Source organism: Hydractinia symbiolongicarpus, chromosome 5, assembly GCF_029227915.1.
Source record: "Hydractinia symbiolongicarpus strain clone_291-10 chromosome 5, HSymV2.1, whole genome shotgun sequence".
Lineage (NCBI taxonomy): Eukaryota > Metazoa > Cnidaria > Hydrozoa > Anthoathecata > Hydractiniidae > Hydractinia > Hydractinia symbiolongicarpus.
This window is the reverse complement of record NC_079879.1, coordinates 20,454,322-20,473,843: the sequence shown is the minus strand read 5'-3', so window position 1 is coordinate 20,473,843 and position 19,522 is coordinate 20,454,322. Positions and strand designations below refer to the sequence as shown.

Here is a 19,522-nt window from a genome sequence, read left to right as displayed (position 1 = left end):
TGAAAAAAAAATACGATTCATATCCCACTTTATAAATATTTTATGAATATTATATTTTCCTCAATAAAAATGTTAACAGTAGTTCAATGTATCAAAGGTAAAACAACGTGCATATAATACGAATGCGTAATTAATAATTGAATTTTCTGCCGGTTTATTACTCAGCCTTATTCAATGTCATCATTTGAAGTTCCTTCTTAATTTAGCCTCGAATGCACGTATCTTCTTTAAAAGGCGCTGCCTTTCAAGAAACACCGCCCTTCAATAGATACCACTCTTCAGTAAACGACACCCGATAAAAAATGCCACTCTCCAATAAATGCCACATCTAGTAAATGACGCCCTCGGCTAAACAAAGGCGCGCAAAATTTAATGCTGCGGGGTTTATTAGAGGAAATTCAGTGAAAAAAATATTACAAATTGAAGCTTGTTAACAAATATTATGAAAAACATGTGTTGTTAACTAAAGAATGAATAAAAGCAAAATTACTTTACGACAACTTCTATCTGCCAGAATGTTTTAAGAGCTGGTGTCTAAGCTATCAGTTCCTAAATCGCTTGTTGTTTATAAAAACATGTATGATGAAGTGCCCGCATCTTATCTCTAAGTTGATTAATTTTCTTATGTCTGCATTGAAATAAGTAAGATTCAGGAAGGAACTAGACGACAAATTTGAAATGACCTTGATCGCATCATAATTTCTTATATCCGCTATAAAACATACCACATGCGAAATTTTCACAATGTCATAAGAAGCCCGTAACAAAGCCATCTTGTTTGTCAAATTACGATACATTATGATGCAGGCTTTTTTTAAAAAGAATATATTATAAGGAAGTAGGAGCCACCGCATTAAAAATTTGATCAAGTTCAATATTGGATTGTTCAGGAAAAATGGTGTCATGTTATCGTGACGCACGATTCCTCTAGAACAATAGCTTTCTTCTGTCTTATTCAGAGCTTTTCCTAGAAAAATCATTGTTTAAAAATTATCAGAGCAAAATGTTAAAACAACACCCTTTGGTCTTTGTTATTGTGTTTTTCCTTTTCCATGTTCAAAGTTTTAAGGTTTAAGTACTAAAATCATGGAATTGCTAAGAACATTCCACTGACTATTTAGAAATTTCTTACAAAAAAGTATTATCCCTTGACAACTTTCGTCCTTCATGTCGGACTAAATCAGAAAAGTAAACTTTCTAACATCATCTGTGTCATAAAAAATCTTGTTTCAACTAATCTTCACATTTCTTAGTACAACTTATTAAAGAATATGATATTTAAAAAAAAGCGGATCAGAACTCGCCTGTGTTCATCTTTTGTGGTTTTTCTGACGAACTCAGTCGGCGAGATATTCATTTCTTAGTGAATAGGAGGTGGGTTTTTCAAAAGATTTAACGATACATTCATTTTTTTAAAATTCACTTGATACCACAACTACCATCTTGTAAGCCTCTATTTCAGTAAAAAGGGACCATGGATGATTCATATCTCCCATAAAAAAACCGGCATCACAAAACGATAATTTTATTTCGCAAACAAATAATTTTCATGCGTAACAAAAGCCATTAAATACGAAATGTATCAATAGTGCTTCGTTAAAGAAGCTGTAATTTCACTCACATCTTTGAAAAGCGTATGTAACACTTTCTGATACTATAAATAACGTTTTATCATTCGAATATTTCGTTAATAATAAAAGATATGCACCAACTTAAAAATTTACGCTTTCATGCTCTTTCATTTCATTTAAAGTCTGTTTACATTGTGGTCTGAAAAAAAATTCTTTGAATCAAATTGCTAACTTCTTTTTATTATTAACAGAGCACGCTTCATTTCGCTCTCCTCCTTAGTAATTTCGGCAACAGCATCCGTTACCTACGCAATGACTTCACTGAAGTCATAACCACGTACACGTGTGTCATGCGAGAAAGGTTAATCAAACTGCGCCGGCTGTGTAATGAAAGCTATCCGAAAGTAGTGCTTCGTAAAGTTTTAACGTTTATACACATTTTTTCCCTAAAAGGCAAACCCAAACACGAAAAAAATGATAACTTCGTGATAATTGTATAGGGCAGAATAATTTAATGGCTGCTAAACCTTTAGCTTTAAAATGTATGCATTCTGATTTTTTTAAAATGAAATACAGAAATGGCGTAACAAAATATTTTTCCTTGGCTTTTTTGTTTACCAACTCCACTCTACACCCTGTTTCTTCAAACCTTTTCACAGATAATTTACACATAGGTCGAAATTATACTGTATGCATGTTCCATACCGTCTAAAACGTTCTGGTTTTATTTGTACTTTGTATTTGTCTGCATTGACAAATTACATAAACTGCATTTTGCGTTGCATACCAAGGATTATTACCACGCACCTTTTTGTCTAATTACAACCTCTTTAAATTGCAAAGTGTTGTAAAGGTTACCGTCAATGCTAAGTCTATCCTTATAACTGGCTTTACCTGTCCTCCATTTGCAACGTTGTTCCATTCTACGCGAATCTCTAACTTCTTGGTCTAAGCAAGACGCTTTACGGTAGTCTAAGACCACACTGGGGTATAAATAAAAAATAATCTTATACCCAATTATTTATTTATCTAAAATTTGCACAAAACTACCATAGAAAATTATTACAAGAAATCTCCCCATAAAAAAATACAAAAATATACCAACGATATACATAGACATTGCTTTTCGATACACACGCCAGCAACACTGTTTTGACTAGAATAATTTACTTACAATTGGGATTAAACTTCCATACTTTGTGTTTAATGGCGTATATAACTTTAAAACATTACAAAAATAAATCATTACATGTGATATGCATAGAACAACAAAAAATATCAAAATATCCAAAAAATATCACGTCAAGAAAATATATCTCATTATTAACAGGCGAGTTGTTTAGTAAAGGATATCGTCTGCACAAAAAGAGATTTTTTTATTAAATTTACCACGAAGAGAAGTTTGTTATACGGGAGTCATAATTATAACAAAAACTAAAACTGAATTGCAATATTTATTTCTTGTGTGTCTACATAAGTCCAATCACACATCTTTTTAGGTTCCGAATACCTTTCTGACAAGATTTCCCTAAAAAAAGAAAAAACATGCGTTGAAAAGCTACATATTGCAAAAATAAGGAAAAGGCTACAAGTTTGATAACTATAGTAGTCAGGTGTTTAAAAATTCTGCAGTACTTACTGGTACGCTGTACAAGAAAAGCACGATGAATGCCAGTACGATCAGGAAGATCAAGAAACCAATAATGTACCACTTATAATTTCTCCAAATGATGTACTTTAATGTCTTCCATGGTGATGTGAACCACAAGAATGAAGTGTCTGGACGACTAAAAACGACAAGTCATAGTCAAAAAATGCAACAGTGAAACATATTCAAGAGCCAAGAAAAGGTTCATGCAGATCAATCTGAGATAAATAAAGTTGAAGAACCTACTTTGGTTCCTCCAACTTAGGATGCATGTTGGGTTCCTCCCGACCTTGACCAGCTGGTTTTTCTTGTGCTTCTTGATCAGACACAATTTCAAGCGTCATTTCAATCTTGCCCTAAAATTAAACAAAGTGTAACACAAGCTTCGTCATTTCCATATTTCCAAACAAAAACATGTCTACTTACTTGTTCCTTCCTGGTGCCATCTTCCAGCTCTTCAACCAAAATCCACCATCCTTTGACCGATTTAGCGCTAAACAAATCCATAGTATCAGAGTTGTCTTCCAACATTGCTAAATTGCATTTCTTCGCCTGTTTCTTTGGGCGCGGTAATTTGCTCAAATCTAATTCAAGATTACCTAAAAACAAAGCATATTTTGTCAAGACAGTACCACACACTGGAAAAAGACTATTGTGCATATTTTGTTAATTTACCAATGAAGTCGTTTGCGGAAAAGAGATCATTATCCCAAACTTGAATGTTAACTCTTGGAGGCAATAGCTGTCTTGTGGCATCTAAACTCCAGAAATGCTCCTAAAAAGAAAAATCGAGTAAAAAGTTCAATATAAAACAAGGCAAGTTAACTAACAGCTCTCCTTTATTCTTTTTCCCTTTGCACATACCTTTTTCTCCACTACCATAACTTTCTCTTCAGGCATGTATTTAAATGGGAAACACATTCTCCAATTAAACATGCCCTCCCCATCCATGGAGCGATAGTGCACATCAGTCTTTTCTTTGTCATCCTCGCCGCCTTCCATCCAACCTAAAATTGATAGTCCATAGTACACAAAGCTATATACAACAGAATCTTCAGTAGCATGCTTAGCACTTAATTTGATCAGTACAATCACGTACCTTTTACGTAAAGATCACTCATTTCTTCACCGGTAATTGAGGTTTCGCTTGGTGGGACATCCGCTGTGTTCCAAATGATACAACGAAGATGATAACTACAAAAATCAATTAGCAATAAAATATTCATAATTTCAGTCAATATTTCTGGCAAACGGGTACAAAATTAATAAGTACTAAGGAACTCACTCTTTCGGTTTACGTGGTTCAATATTTAATGGAGGTCCAGGTTGACCTTGACTGAGAGGGAAAATGTCCACAAACATTTCGAGTTGACCCTAAGTAGACACAGACAGACGGCAATATATCAGCAGGTTAAAACCATATTAATATTGAAAAAACTTGGAAAAAAAGAGAACGAAACATCTGTTTTTACCTGATCCATACTCGGTTGCAATGGGTTACGTAGTGACCTAGTTTCAATATGTTCTGGTACTAATTTAAAGCCAGTTAAATCTCGCGTATTCAGAACATGCAGAGCAAGTCTTTGGTCTGGTGGGCCCAAATGCGGGTTAGTTGGTGGTGTCTCCTCTGAAGTAAATGAAAGTTTAATAGCTACCGAGTTAATAAAAGATACTGTAATGTACAATAAGGTAATTGCTTACCGAAGTCTTCAAGTTTGATCAATTCGCCATTCACAACAACCTGAGTTTGGCTAAGGTACTGTGGTTTGGATTTGCACAATGAATTAAGAAGTTCAACTGGACTCTTTTGGTCACGCCATTGGTATGGTCCAGAGCTAAATAAAGAACAATGTTAAGTTAAAGAATTTTAAATAATTTAACAAAAAAAAGCTTTGCAGCAGTGCACTCACGTGTAGTAAGCAGGTGGTAGACCACAGGTGGGGCGAGCTTTCGACAAATATCTGTTTTCCAGATCAATCACAGTCTCCCCAATCAAGTCATTTCTTGTCAACAGATCATAATCCATGACCTTGATTTTTAAATCTTTAGATAATGGTATTGTAGCTTTTAACTCAAAGTATGCACCAAAGTATGGATTGATTTCATTAGGGATGTAATTATCCTTATCGGATATCTTTTTGTTGCCTAACTCCACCTCAATGAACGGGTCTGCTTTTCCATTAGGGTCTTTGGGTTGCAATTCAATGCCTCGAATAATGTAAACTCGAACAGTGCATGGAACTGGCTTGCTGTCTTTTACTTTCGAGAAATACTTGTTCTTGATCTTCTCATTAGGGTCAGGAGGTAAGGGGTAGATTTTGAAGAGGCCCTAAAAATTGCAGGAATAGATATAGATTGAAAACAGGCGTTTCTAGGTTGAGAGAAAACAAAAAGCTACAGAATTACCTTAAATTCTCCAACCACATTATCATCTTCCTCATCATCTTCTTTTCCTCGTTCTAACGGATATGACTTAACAAAATCTCCAAATCCTCCAAAATCTTGAACTTCTTCCAATTCTTTTCGGTAGATCTAAAACATCAACAACAATAACTACACATGTTCAAAAAATACGTCAGTGGATAAGAACTTGAGAATACGAACACTATTACCTGTATGGTTTGATGTCCCTTTTCCAAAAAGTCTCCACATTTGGCTGTTTCACCGATTGACGCAAAATACTTTGACCACCAATCAAGCTGTTCTTCTACAATTTCCTAAAAGCAACAACAAAAAGGTTAACAAAAGCTCTATGAAAGTTCCCATTTAATTATATCCTCTCATAATATATTCTGACTAATAGCGATGTAATGTCGATGTGAAGAAATACACTTATAAAAATCATTTGAGTACCTTTTTCTTTTGTTTCTCTTCTATATCTAACGTAACGTCTTGTTTAGATTGCTCTCCAACGGGATCAACTAAAATTTTGTTTAGTTTAAAGAAATTTATAAAAGAAGCTAATATCAAATAAAATTTCTTAAACACGTTCCTATTTTCAGAAAAAAATAAGGTGTCGCCATTTTCATTTTATTTGGGAAGAAAAAATCCAGCTTTACACATACCCGGTAGTTCTGCTGGTGGATCAGCTTTCGGTGGAGGATCGAAATCCAATGATTTTATAATATGTCTTCCAACCACTGGCTTACGTCCAAACGTACGATGATCACGAATTTTAATGTTCACAGGAGGCATGTATAAAGGATCTTTAGGCAGATACTACGGAAACAAAACAAACGTTTGTTACAAAATCAAAAAAATTATCAACCTTTTAATTTATAGTTATAACGAAAACTTTACTATGTCTGCAAAGAAGATATTCTTTGAAAAATTAGGGTTTTTCTTTGTATTTTTGATCGTGTCAGATACAATAACTTGTCCACCAATTTCGAAAGTGGCTGACGGAGAAGTGCAACTGGCCAGTTGATACTTCTTCATATTTCTCACTCCCCAACATAAAATCTAAAAAATAATAAAGGTTATACAGTTTGTTGAAACATTTAACATATTGGTGTGAAGCTATTGCTTACCTCAACACCTGTTCGCACCATCACCGGGCGGATTCCATTAGGTACTATATATCGATTGTCTTTCATTGGAGGAGGGAATGGTAAATCTGCACCCTCATCCTAAATACAAATTCAAAGATGACAAAATAAGATTTCTCTATTAATCGGAAGTTACATTACAACTTAACAGAGTAACTAGGGGCTGTGATACAGAAAATTAAAGTTTTCAAAAATAGAAATCAAATATGACTAACCAAAAACAATTCAAACGCAGCTAAAAGCTCGCCACACTGTCGTTCACCTCTCATGACGTCGTACCACATCAAACGTGGTGCTGGAGGCTTTGATCCATTTAATCGCACCATAGGTTGGACAAAGCAACGACCAAGATATTCATCTTTACCCTGAAAAACAATAACAAATCACTTAAAAAATAAATGATATTTTTTAACATCAAAATGAAAGGAATTAAAAGATGTGTACCACTCGATCTTTGTCAAACAATTCTATGGTCACATATGGAGGGTTCTCAGCAATGACTTTTGGTGACCCAAACAAAGACATATCCTCAAACAACAATGTCTGATCCCAGTCAGGGCAAAGTGTTTCCTTCACAACTCTTGTATTTTCACTGACATTCTGAAAGCAAACTTTGGCATAGGCATCTGAAACACCTTCTGAATCCAAACCAAGGATATCTCGAGCTTGATAGAGATATGATCGCAATTGCCATTTATGTGGATCTATAAATTAATAATTAAATGAATTATTTTTTCATGAAAAGTAGGGCAAAGCGTCGAAATTGACTAGGTATTCTTACTATCATACGCCAGGAATATTCGAGGCATATATTGAACTGGTGGTTTGTCTTTATCCTTGTGTTGAATGGAGAACACTGGTGGAGCACCAGGTTCAGTGTTCACCATTTTACGATGCCATCTTCTTCTTCGCACCATATCGAGCTTGCGTTCTTTCAAATGATATTTCATTCCAAATACAGGAGCATATTCCCACCCTTCGCCACGCTTTGCTTCATCCTTCTGCTTTTTGCGTAATTTCTCAGGATCTTGTTCTAGACGTCTCGTTCTAACAAAACGTCTTCTACGGCATAAATGATATGATCTGTACACAGAAGTCCATCCACCTAACGTTGCTTCAACACAATACTCCCAACCTGTAATAAAAAAGTGTTTAAAGGCTTTCATTTGTCAGCTTGCATTACTTAATTAGAAGCTGAAGAAATGCTAGGGTTTTCAAGAAATAAACTAAGTAAACATGCCTTCTTCGTCACAAGCACGATTGACATCAACCTTCCAATCGTCCACCCAAACCCATCCTTCTGGTAGTTTTGTTTCATCACGATGATCAATCTGATCTCCTTGAATGTTTGTATAAGGAATTGTAGATGTTCCCCAATTGCCACCGGGTACACAGGATTCATTTTCAAAAGCATCTTGCACAAAAACTTTGTGGCCTGCATCAGCATCATAGTTTGCACTAAAAATATAAAAATTGTGAAGTAATACTGTATTTTATCCTTTAATATTAAATTGCAGCCACTGAACAGGAATCGTTAATATGGCAAGAAGCTTAGCAAAAGACTCACCTTAATTCTGGATCAACAAACCATTCACCATCTGGTGGGTCATCCCACTTCCATCCTTTCGGTGGCACAAAACTTTCTTTGTTTAATCTTATGTCTCCTTCTGCATCAGAGAACGCTGGTCTTGGACACCCTTTGGAAGTCCAGTCAACAATTGGAACATCAATTTGATTTTCATATGTTTCAGCGTAAACAGAATACTCTCCTTCCATTTGGTCAGTATCTGTCCAAGCAGCCTGGTCAGCTTCTAATCCAAGCCAAAAGATGCCACTCAATATGGCAGGGACTTCAGGATGATCTTCAACGTCTTTACCTTTTTTGCCTGGATACTAAAACAAAAATAGTAATAAATTATATTATAATTGTATTATAAATATGTAATATAATAATATATCTATGCTTTTAAAATCTGGCAGACTGGGGTTTAAACTAAATACCTTATGCACTGGAAGTAAACGCTCGACAAAAGGGCTAACAGTCTATTACCCTACCACAGAATTACCGTTTTAACCTTGGAAATAAAGGCAAGGTTTAATAGTAAAAAAATAGGATTCTTATTTTTTAATAGTAAAAAATAGGATTCTAATTTTTTAATGCATGAAAATTGGATTTGTATTACTTTGCGAAAAACCCATTAAGTTTTATAATATTTAAACGAAATTTTAACAAAAAAGCATTCATAATTGTTGCGAAAACCTACTCGCCCTTCTTCACCGCAGAAATGTTGGAAAAAATAGTAATGATGAAACTTCACAGAAATACACAATAAACCCAAATGTGGGATAATCATAGGCGAGAATATTTCATCAACCTATGCCAAAAAAGCTAGTGTACCGGAGAGGCAGGAATATACAGAAATAGACTTCATTCCGTGTATATTTGTCTGACCACAAATGACACAAAAATCTTAAATATTAATTCACAGAAGCTTACCTTCATAATAATATTCTGTAATTTTGCACAATTTATTCCCTTTGCTGCAGGATTTTTGGAATACATTATCGCATTAGCAGGTATGCGGAAATACGCAATTCTTTTACTTCCTGATATCATTGAAATAACAACATCTGGCATAGAGTTTTGTGGCTAAATTGTAAAGGAACAATAATTACATATAGATGTGAAATTAGTGTGCAAAAGCACTATGTACCTGCACTATTAAAAAGCCTGACTTACCTCAATACAAAGGTCTCTTACTCGTCCTAAATACCCATCAATAACCTCCATGGCTTCATGAATGTCAGTTGCTTGTTCACGAAGGGTGGTAGCTTCATCTACAAGATTAGCCAACTCGACCTGGCGAATTTCCTGCATCTTTAAGTCAAGTTCATTTACACCATTCATAGTGGCATCAAAGGCAGGTAATGGTGTTCTAAAATCAAGTAATTTATCTTTTGACAATTTCAGGTAATGGTTTCTAACGACCAGAATTGCAAAAGTTAGTTAAAAAAGGAAAGAGCGATGGTAAATTTGGCTTATTTTGCAATTAATGGTTTAAAGAAGACAATTACTACGGGTAGGTAGTTAGTGAATCATGATCAAGATAAATATATGTTGGCATTCAGCAAATGCTACCCAAAAAGTCGATGTGTCAACATAGCAGACAAACAAAAATTCAAAGTTGGCAAAAAATTGAATTAGAAAAGCTGACACATCATTCTTAACACTTACCTACAATCAGAGATCAGTTGGTCTAACAAAGCAATTAATAAAGCAGCTATTTCGGCAGGTTGAGATTTAGCTTTGATGGCTAAATTCACAGAATCAATATTTTTCATCAACTTATCAATTAATTTCTCCAGCATGTTAATAGGTTCAAGCCTAAATGCTATATCTTCCCAATGGCTTTCCACCACACAGCAAGGTTTCGTTTCGTTCCATGGCAAGTAATAATAGTTGGCTCCATCAAAAACTGGATTTGTAGGTGGTGTGCTGGATGATTGAGGCGTAACTGTGCTGTCCAACTTGTTGCCATAATTACCAATACTAACTTCAAATTCAACAGGTCCATCTGATTCTGCAATCATGTTTGCACTTAGAAAGCTGGCAAAGAGTTTGTATTTCCTTCGACGCATGTATGTTTGAACCCTTAAAAGTTCTTGGGCCATTATGTCATGGACTGGTTTTTCAGCATGATTACCAAATCTAGTATCAATCTCAACTAATGCTCGACCACGATAGGCAACACCTTCGCCACGACCATTATTTAAGTCATCATATTCATCTGGCAAATTTGAAAACTCCCTAAGTGATCCATACATATTGACAAAACAAGGTCCAAAGGAAGGTAAAAATCCTAAAAAAATACAAAAAGCTTTACTTAATCCTTAATCAAGTGGACTGAGATCTATTTCAAAACGTTTAAAATTGTGAATGCAATTTCAATTTAAATGTATAGATTTAGGTTATACATGGAAATAACATACCATCATCACCCATGCCAGATATTGCTGATAATGGAATGAATGTTGTACCAATGCAATCATCATTTCCAACTCTATCCCAATCAAAGAACTGTAACTTTAGTCTTTCACACATGGATGGAAACTTAAATGACACTCTTAGTTCCTGATTAAATTCGGGGTGATTAACACCATACTTGATATCTGTTTTAGCCTTTTGCCCAGCAAATGTAAATTTTGCATAAGGATCCACATGATCTTTTGGAGGACCAGAACTGAACAGCTTTTTCACACCATCGAATGCAGCTGTATCCATTTGTGGGAGATCTTCTGCCCTATAGATTTTAACAAGAAATGTGGCTGGCCTCAATGAAACCCCAGCTGGTCTAAGCAAATTTGATTCAATATCCTCTTCTTCTTCAGCCTTACCACCGCCTTTTGCTTTGTCGGGAATTTCATCACCTGGTCCTAGGACAAAAGCCGTGATTTTGAGATATCCAGCAGGGGGACCACCAGGTTGGGAAGCAGAGCCTTTTGCTTCTCCTTCTTCCCCTTCCTTGGGCTCCTTATCCTCAGGAGCTGTCATTAACAACCACTTTCGGATGATTGCATGGCCATCTCCATCATAAACAAGACCAACATCACAATGAAATGTACCCAACAAAGCATCTGACATTAAACTCTTGGCATTAAAGACCTCAAAGTTCATTAGTTTATCGAACATATCATTGGGTCTTTCGTTGAAATTAAAAAAAAAAGTTTCATCAAAGTGTGGTTTGTTTGAAGAATGTTTTACACGCGTCTGTTTTGTTTCTTCGCCAACTGTGATTCTTACTGTTGGATTAATGTTGCCACCAGGAAGATGTCTACCTTCAATAATTTTAACACGGACCTAGCAAGAAAAAAATTGTAAACTGCAAACTGCAAAAAAAATCAAGAAAAGCATCCAGGAGTTAAGGTTTTCTAGGATGCTTTACGACTTCAAACTAAAGCAGTAATTGCATTAACAAATTAAATAATACCTGAAAATCTGTGGGTTTATCTGGTAGATTATGCTGCCTTCGTTTGCGTTTCATGACTTTCCTAAAACAAATTCACAAAAACTGCAACAATCTGTTTCAAAAATTAAGGCCATCTAAAAATATTTCAAGCAGCTCAAAAGAGCTGCAAGCAAAGCTTAACTGAAAGGCTTTAAATCTGATAAAACAGTATTTTACAGCATTTTTAATGTAAAAATATAAATTTCATCATACAATAATTTCTTTTAAGTCAACAACATCAGCAAAAAATTAAGAGGACTGGGGCGAGCAAACGAATGTCGTTTGGCAAAAAAATTTATGTTAATCAATTCACCTCCATAATATCTAAGCATTGATAAAGTTTAAATGCCCATTCCTTAACAGGTCTAAAACTACTAGTGACTGAAAATGTCAAAATTTGCTATTACTTAAATATAACATCATAATTTATGCAACATAATTAAATCTTAAATTCTTTAAATGTGAATATCTTAAGAACGAAAAGAGCTTTATAAAAAAAAAAAAAAAAAAAAAACTTGTTAGCCAACTTTTTAGGTTCTGTAATATTAGTCTGACATCATTTTATACCTTGGGGTTCGTTCAATTTCTGTTTGTCAAAATTTTAATAACAAAAAGCTAATATTTCAAATAATGTCATAGCAATGAGTAAAAGAACAAGTCTTTCATCCTTAAATGATCTTTAAATATTTAAAAGAGTTTATCTAATGGTCACACATAAACAATGCAACAATAAAATTTTGAGACAAGCATTAACGACAGTCGAATCCTAATTCATAGGTCACAGTGGTATTAAGCCTGGTGCTGAGAAAACAGATTTTCCCTGTAGGTTAAACCAAATAAAATTTGTACATAATGACTCGTTCTTGCATTTTTAGTCATTTATAAAAAATGTAATGGTAACTCTTTAAGAAACACTAAGTTGATTTTGTCTAAAAAGCTGTTATTATAAATAATATTGTTATTATTTTTTGAAAATCCAAAAATGTCACTTTTTAGCATTTATTAAGGAGTAAAAAAATAATTAGCGGAAAAATGAAAAAATTTATAAAAAGGTTGATAAAATATGATTGAGAATTTGTTTACAAATTTTCCTAGCAAGGTGTAAGCCAGGGAAATTTGATGGAATGTGGAAGCTAAATTTCTATCAATTACTCATCCTGTTGCATAAGGATCACTAAAATGGTTGTCTCCAATAGCAACAGAATTAAATTGATCAACAGAAAACTATTGTTAATATAATCATCATACCTCTGTTTTCGCATTTCATCTCCTTCTGGTCCAGGTGGGATAGGTGTTCCATCAGGCATATGAGTTGCATCCTCATCACCATCAGCATCTCCAAGATCACCTTCGGCATTCTGTCGATCATCTCCACCACCACCTGCAGCTCCTTCAGCACCAGCAGGAGCAGCGTAGTCAATTCGAAATGTGATTTTACCCTAGTAGAAAATTAATACTTTTAAGATCCTGCATAAAATGTGTATAAATGACCCTACTGAACTCCTTAAATTTGTGGTGGCTTACAAACTGCCAGGGCAAATAGGCTGATATAATTTATTATATGCTTCTTCTCATGGTCCTTAGCACTTAATATTCACATAGTATTTATTGTGCATTTATTTTTTCTAAAATTTTGAAAATTAATGTATAATTCTGGGGATAGCTGAAAATATATAAAGTACAAAATAATGGCTAAATACATATTTAGCCGTTATTTATTTATTGTTTATCCCAAAATTAGAAAAAATATATTATATGGGATTATATTTCTAGAAACATAGTTAACTGTTAAAAACAAATTTAGACAATTTTACGTGTTCTGGCCACCCAGTCAACATAAAACTTGTTTAGAATACATTCAGTAAAAAAATTTTTACTATGCTATACCGTTGTTGGACGTCCATTAGAATCATTCAGTGTAGCACTAAACGGTGCACTTGTTGAACCTGGCTTCAACAATGGAGTAAGTGAAATAGTTGCTTTACCAACTAATCGATTTCGACCAATCTTCTCATGATCTTTAACAGTAACTTCAATAAAATCCTCCGGTCCGAGTGCTTTACCAGAAAGATCAAATTCAAAAACCTTAAAAAAATTCATTAGGGATCCATTAATGTTCCTTAACTATTTTTGTTGACATTGTTAGCTAAAAATTATAAAAGATTACCTCTCCAAAAGTAGGGTTTAATTCATTGTCTTTCTTTTCAGTTTTCTTATCAACACCTGCAAAAAATAGAATAAAAATTAAATCTAAAAAAATTGATAAAAATAATATATCCTTTGTTGACAACACAATTACATAATTGGAAATAGGCCATATAATTGTGTTAATCGAATTATAGAGAGCATTAAAATAGAACTGAAATGTGACAGGTAATACACGAGAACAGAGTTTTGATATTTGTATTTACATGTCTTGAGAAAGCGAAGAAGAAGTTGAATTTGTTGCTGTTGCAGTTACTAAGAATTTAATAACGCACATTTTTGTTGTACAGATTAAGCATTTTGATTGGTCAAAAGCTTTTGATTAATAGAAAAAGTTAAACAGGTCAACTTTTTAAAATTCGAATTCTACAAGTCTGCAGATGCCAAAAGCATGCAATTTTATGATATAGATCCAATTTGTTGAAAGCGACAAATCAAATTAATCGAATCATGTATCACTGACTTTAGAGCTTTTTCGATTTTAAAACATCAGGCCACTAAATTTGGGGGTAACAATGTCATTACCCAAACTTTAAATAGTGTAAAAAACATTTTGGTAACTTAGAGTATTAATTTTTTTACTCTTACACCAAGTTCATTTTGCTATGTTTGTTTGCTATTACTATTAATCGAGATAATTTTATGTGACACACATCAATGTGTCCATAATGGCAGATATGAGAAGTAGGACAGAAACTTGTTGGTCAGACAGTGATGCACGTCTCCACACACGCCTGAAACATAATTATGCGTTCTTTTTTATGCCCTAAATACACATGTAAACCAATTACACATGCAAAAGATTGTATATTCCAGTACATTTCAGGTATATTTTATCAATTTTAAACCTTTTTTCTAGCAGAACGGTTATTAAACGAAATGTTAACAGCTTCAATAACATGATGACTAAGAAGCAAATAAATCTAAAACAAATATAGATTCTCATTTTTTTTATTTCTTTTTTAATATTCTAAAAGTTGTTTCCAACAATATTCCACTTGCAGGAGATTGTGGTCACCCTTCTCCATAATATTTTTAATGGAATTATTTTTATCAATACACCATTTTTCAATGATAATCACAGATTCCCTTACTCTGATAGGAAAATTGTTCTGTTGAAAATATACAGCAAATGAGCAAATTATTTATCAGAAGCAAAATAATTTATTTTGCTTCTTTGCTCAGTATGATTACAAGTTTCTTGTTTTCTTTTTTTCATTGGGTTTGTTAAAAAATGTTAAATCCATGCAGAAAATATGCAAAGTCTCTTTATGTTTATCAGTCAGTCAGAAAACTCAGCTACACACAAAACACAAAACAATCATTTCATGAATTAAGTAAAGTAATTTTATCTTACTTATACCACAAAAAATAACCAGGAAATAAATTTCTTGGTGAGAAAATGTTCCTACTTGAATGAAGTTGTTTTGTGATTAAAACAACTTCATTCGATGTTCGATGACATGAAGCACTGACTCAAAACTTTCTTTTTTGTTTCTGGTTTCTCATGTCAAGAGTGGTTACACAGTAAATACTAATGTTTGATAATTTTTAGTGGGAATAAATATATACCCACTTTCCATGACACGTTTTGAGTCATTCAGAACAATGGACATAATACAAAATCATTTCTGAAGGTAATGTAAACAACACATTGGACCTCTCTGATAGATAGATTTCTTATAAATTTACAAAACAAAATTTGCCTAAAATTAAAGACACTTTTTAAAAAGAGGATCTTACTATTTCCAGTGCCTTTTCAAAAAAGGAATTTCAAATAATAGCCATTTTACACTAGCCTATTAACTAAGCTTTCTTCGAGTATATCAACTTCATTTTCTCTTATAGAAAGCTTAGCAAGACAAAAACAAATGTGTCAGACATATCTATAAAAATCCAAATCCACAAAATCACCAAACAAATTATCAGAGCAAGCTATGAAAATCAACTAATGAGCACAAGCAAACATTTTATATACCCTCTTAAATAGTACAAGAATTAATTAAATTGGTTTGGGTGAGTGAGGTTATTAGAAGTCAAAACAAAGTGTTCCAGATGATCAGGTGGGTGAAGAAAATAGACGTAACCAATACATGGCTTGCAATGTTTATAAAAGTGGTAGTATTATGACTGCAGGAAATTCATTCACGAGCCAGTGTATTTTTCCCCAAATTAACTATTATTCTGAGTTCCAGGTAGTAAGAAAAATTGTGCTGGATCTCCTGGATAATTTTACACCCATACAGGCCTGCTTCTTTACACAAATCAATGTGTACACATGTAGAAAGATCTGCAAGTTTTGTAACCTTTTGACAGTAAGTTATAGAACTTTTTTAATGTTTACAATTTTTGAGGTAACCCCTCTTTTAGTTTTAGCAATGGTGTGACAGGCAAAAAGATATAAGCGCTAGGCGAAGGGAGGTCTTTTTAATCTGTCATAGTACTGTGTTTGCAGAAATGGAGGCAATGTGTCTGCTTGGTTTGTTTAAATTTTCGGCGTGGCTAAAGAACCTGTACCGCCTCTTATACTAAAGAACCAGAAATTTTTAGCCGACCCTTTAACTAAAGAACCAGTAAATTAAGAACTACAACAAAAAATTAGCTTGTATAAGCAGAGAAATTTTACTGAAATGTGGATAAGGGATTGTAGAACCATTAAAAAGAATTAAATCCTGATTTGAAATATTAGAGTTAAAGTATGTATGTATCTCAAACGCAAAAGCCGCAAACGCCAGCATATATATGGGCAATGAAGATCACATCCAATGAAGCTTGATTAGATGTTAGCACACTTGGTTTCTGGATTCCTGGCCAACGAGTATTCTGGGATGTCAGGGTCTTTGACCTTAAAGCCCAGAGAGGTATATGCAATGAAAGGAATGAGCAAGAAAAGAAAATATCATACAACAAAAGGGTTTTGCAGGTTGAAAATGGTTCTTTTACACCTTTGGTGTTTTCTACACACGGTGGGTTAGGAAGAGAATGCTAGAGATTCTATCAACGTCTTGCTGAGTTGATAGCACATAAACTTGGTATACCAATGTCTATCGCTATGATGTTTGTCAGAACGAAAATTTGCTTTTTGTTACTCCGATCGACATTGCTATGGCTGTTGGGATCAAGATCATTGCAGCAGGATGTTAACATATCTGATATCGACATGTCTTTGACCAACACACTATCGAATATAAGGAAAAAAACCTGGCACTCTAATTTTTACGAAAAACCGGTATTCTGAGTATCACTGCAAACAAAACCAGCATTTTAATTTTTTCGAAAAAAAACAGTTCTCCAAGTATTATGAAGAAGTCCGGCACTGTTCTGCCCGGATAATGAACATTGGCCTGATTAAGTACGGCGGCTTGCCCAGGTTAAGAACAGGGCAAGAAATACATAATCAGGGCAACATAATCAAAACAGGCCGGCTTATTACTCAGAAAAAATTATGATGTACTTATAAAAGGAACATAATCAGGGCAGGCCAGTTTGTGTACCACAGTCTAATATTATTTCTCACTTATTATAAAACGCACATAATCGGGGAAGGTCAGCTTATGTATGACAGTCAAATATTATTCGAGACTTATAGAACAAATATAATCGGGGCCGACTGCTTTTATATCATTCGTCATCACTGCTGACAGCCCTGGTGGCAAAGTTGTTGTTGTTCTCAAACGAAACAAAATTTTGTGGCAAATACTAAATTTTGGGATTCGCAAGTTTAATAACGTTTCACCAAACTTAATTCCTGCAAAAAGAATAATTTAGGTTCCGTGAAATTTAGTTGCTTCAAGGTATGTATATTATGTTGAAATGTACTTACTACAAGAGTACTTTATACTAAGAATTACATCGATACTTTTTTCTTTCGCCATGTCTAGTTTTTAGGGGTGTTCTATCTTCCAGAGAATGTTTAATTCACAAAAGTTCGAAGAAAATGCCAATCACAGCCTGCCTGGCCAGCCATTATATCAGCGTTCATAATCCGGTCACTACGACATAACCAGTGCAAAAAAATATAATCGGACCATGCGTACATAATCCGGCCGTCCCGGTTGTAAACAGGCCGTTTTTGCAATCTGGGCAGAACAGCACCTTAAGCTTCAGAACGCCTTCAGCTTAAAGCACTGGTAGCTCTTCTACACCATTCACTTTGATTATTTAGCAAAAAAAACTGCATTGTTGAGATTCAGAAGGTGTAATACTTTATTCAGTTAACAAATATGTCAATTTCTTAACTATCGTTGCGCGCATGCCATTTTTAAATTTACCGGTTCTTTAAGCGATTTTGAGCTTGAAGAACCAGTACCAGTGCACTAGCCACGTCCTTAAATTTTACCTCCGTTTTTGTATGCGGATTGGGCATTACGCAATCACTTATATGCGCGCACAAGTAAATATCAGGACTGATTTCATCCATTTACACTCGGTAATTGTGTACCCAACAATGTATCTGTAGAAAGAAATTGACTGAAAAAAACCTTTTTAGCAAGCTCGTGCATCTTTCTACCTGCCACGCAGTTTTTAGAGTCAAAAGGGCCTACCGCAAAAAATGTAAACATTCAAAAAGGTCAAGCTAATAAAACTTGATATTGACATAATTGTAGAACATACCAAGGTACTCAAAAATGACATATGGATCGATAGCACCCTTTTTTTCAAGATTAGGCAATTCTGTGCACTTGATATCAGCGATTTTAAAACTCGTTGCCATCTCGCCCTTCCTTTTACCTCCTTTCTGCACGAAGGATTCTTCACCTTCAGAACTTGCAGCAGGGAAGTGAGAAGTCAACCAGAAGCTCTTTATAAATAACCTCGGTTCGATGCAAAAAAAATAATGGGGCGGGGTAAAAGCAAACTCGTTTTTTTTTTCTAAAAATAGTTTTCCGCGTTTTTCACAGAACTGACAGCACGACAGCAGGAGGTGAGCATGTAGGCGTAAAAAAACTGTCCACTTTTTTAAAATTCTTTTCTTTTTGATTTTTGATATGCCTAATCGTAAGGTTCAAACGTTGATTAAAAATATTTCCCCTACATAGGATTGTTTTTACGCCCAGCCACCTAGAGATATCATCGAACAATTTCTGTACCTCTTTGTCCTGGCGGTGTCTTAGGGTTTTTCATATTTAGAAGATTCCGTATAAATGCAAAATATTAGAAGCTCTAGGGACTAGGTTGTTATTTTGATACATTGTCAACAAAAAACAGTGAAAGTCTACCTTGCTGGTAGACAAGAGTCATTTTTATTGATTAAAGCCACCGACTATAAATTCGTTTCGGGGAAATATGTTGATGCCTTTATCAACTGGTTGAAACGATATACTTGAAATAAACGAAAATAAGCAATTACAGAATATATATCGCATAAATACTTAATGTTATTTTCACTGCTCATAGTAGTTATGGGAGGTTGGAAATGGAATATCAAAAATTCCACAAGAAAAATTTAGGTGTGGTGTTATATTAAAATGTGTTTCTAAAAACACGTTGGCATTGTTGCCATGAAGATATACGTCATGCTAAATCAGAATAGCTGGTTATTAA

At 34.3% G+C, this 19,522-nt stretch overlaps 1 protein-coding gene across 1 annotated transcript; it reads right to left on the bottom strand.

The window, feature by feature from the left end:
* Positions 1–2,578: 2,578 nt before the first annotated feature.
* On the bottom strand, positions 2,579–18,927 carry LOC130645240 (myoferlin-like). The gene is made up of 31 exons (XM_057451161.1): positions 18,593–18,927; positions 13,941–13,996; positions 13,661–13,858; positions 13,022–13,212; positions 11,756–11,816; positions 10,758–11,625; positions 10,003–10,627; positions 9,508–9,703; positions 9,265–9,417; positions 8,335–8,660; positions 8,008–8,225; positions 7,549–7,902; positions 7,212–7,471; positions 6,983–7,132; positions 6,750–6,848; positions 6,520–6,681; positions 6,285–6,438; positions 6,073–6,140; positions 5,832–5,936; positions 5,626–5,751; positions 5,130–5,548; positions 4,921–5,054; positions 4,692–4,846; positions 4,505–4,593; positions 4,319–4,413; positions 4,084–4,226; positions 3,895–3,994; positions 3,646–3,818; positions 3,466–3,575; positions 3,211–3,358; positions 2,579–3,099 (listed from the first exon to the last, which is right to left on the bottom strand). Exons 1-31 carry the CDS (start codon positions 18,690–18,692, stop codon positions 3,067–3,069), a joined length of 6,069 nt encoding a protein of 2,022 aa, XP_057307144.1. The 5' UTR covers positions 18,693–18,927; the 3' UTR covers positions 2,579–3,066.
* Between the last annotated feature and the right edge of the window lie 595 nt (positions 18,928–19,522).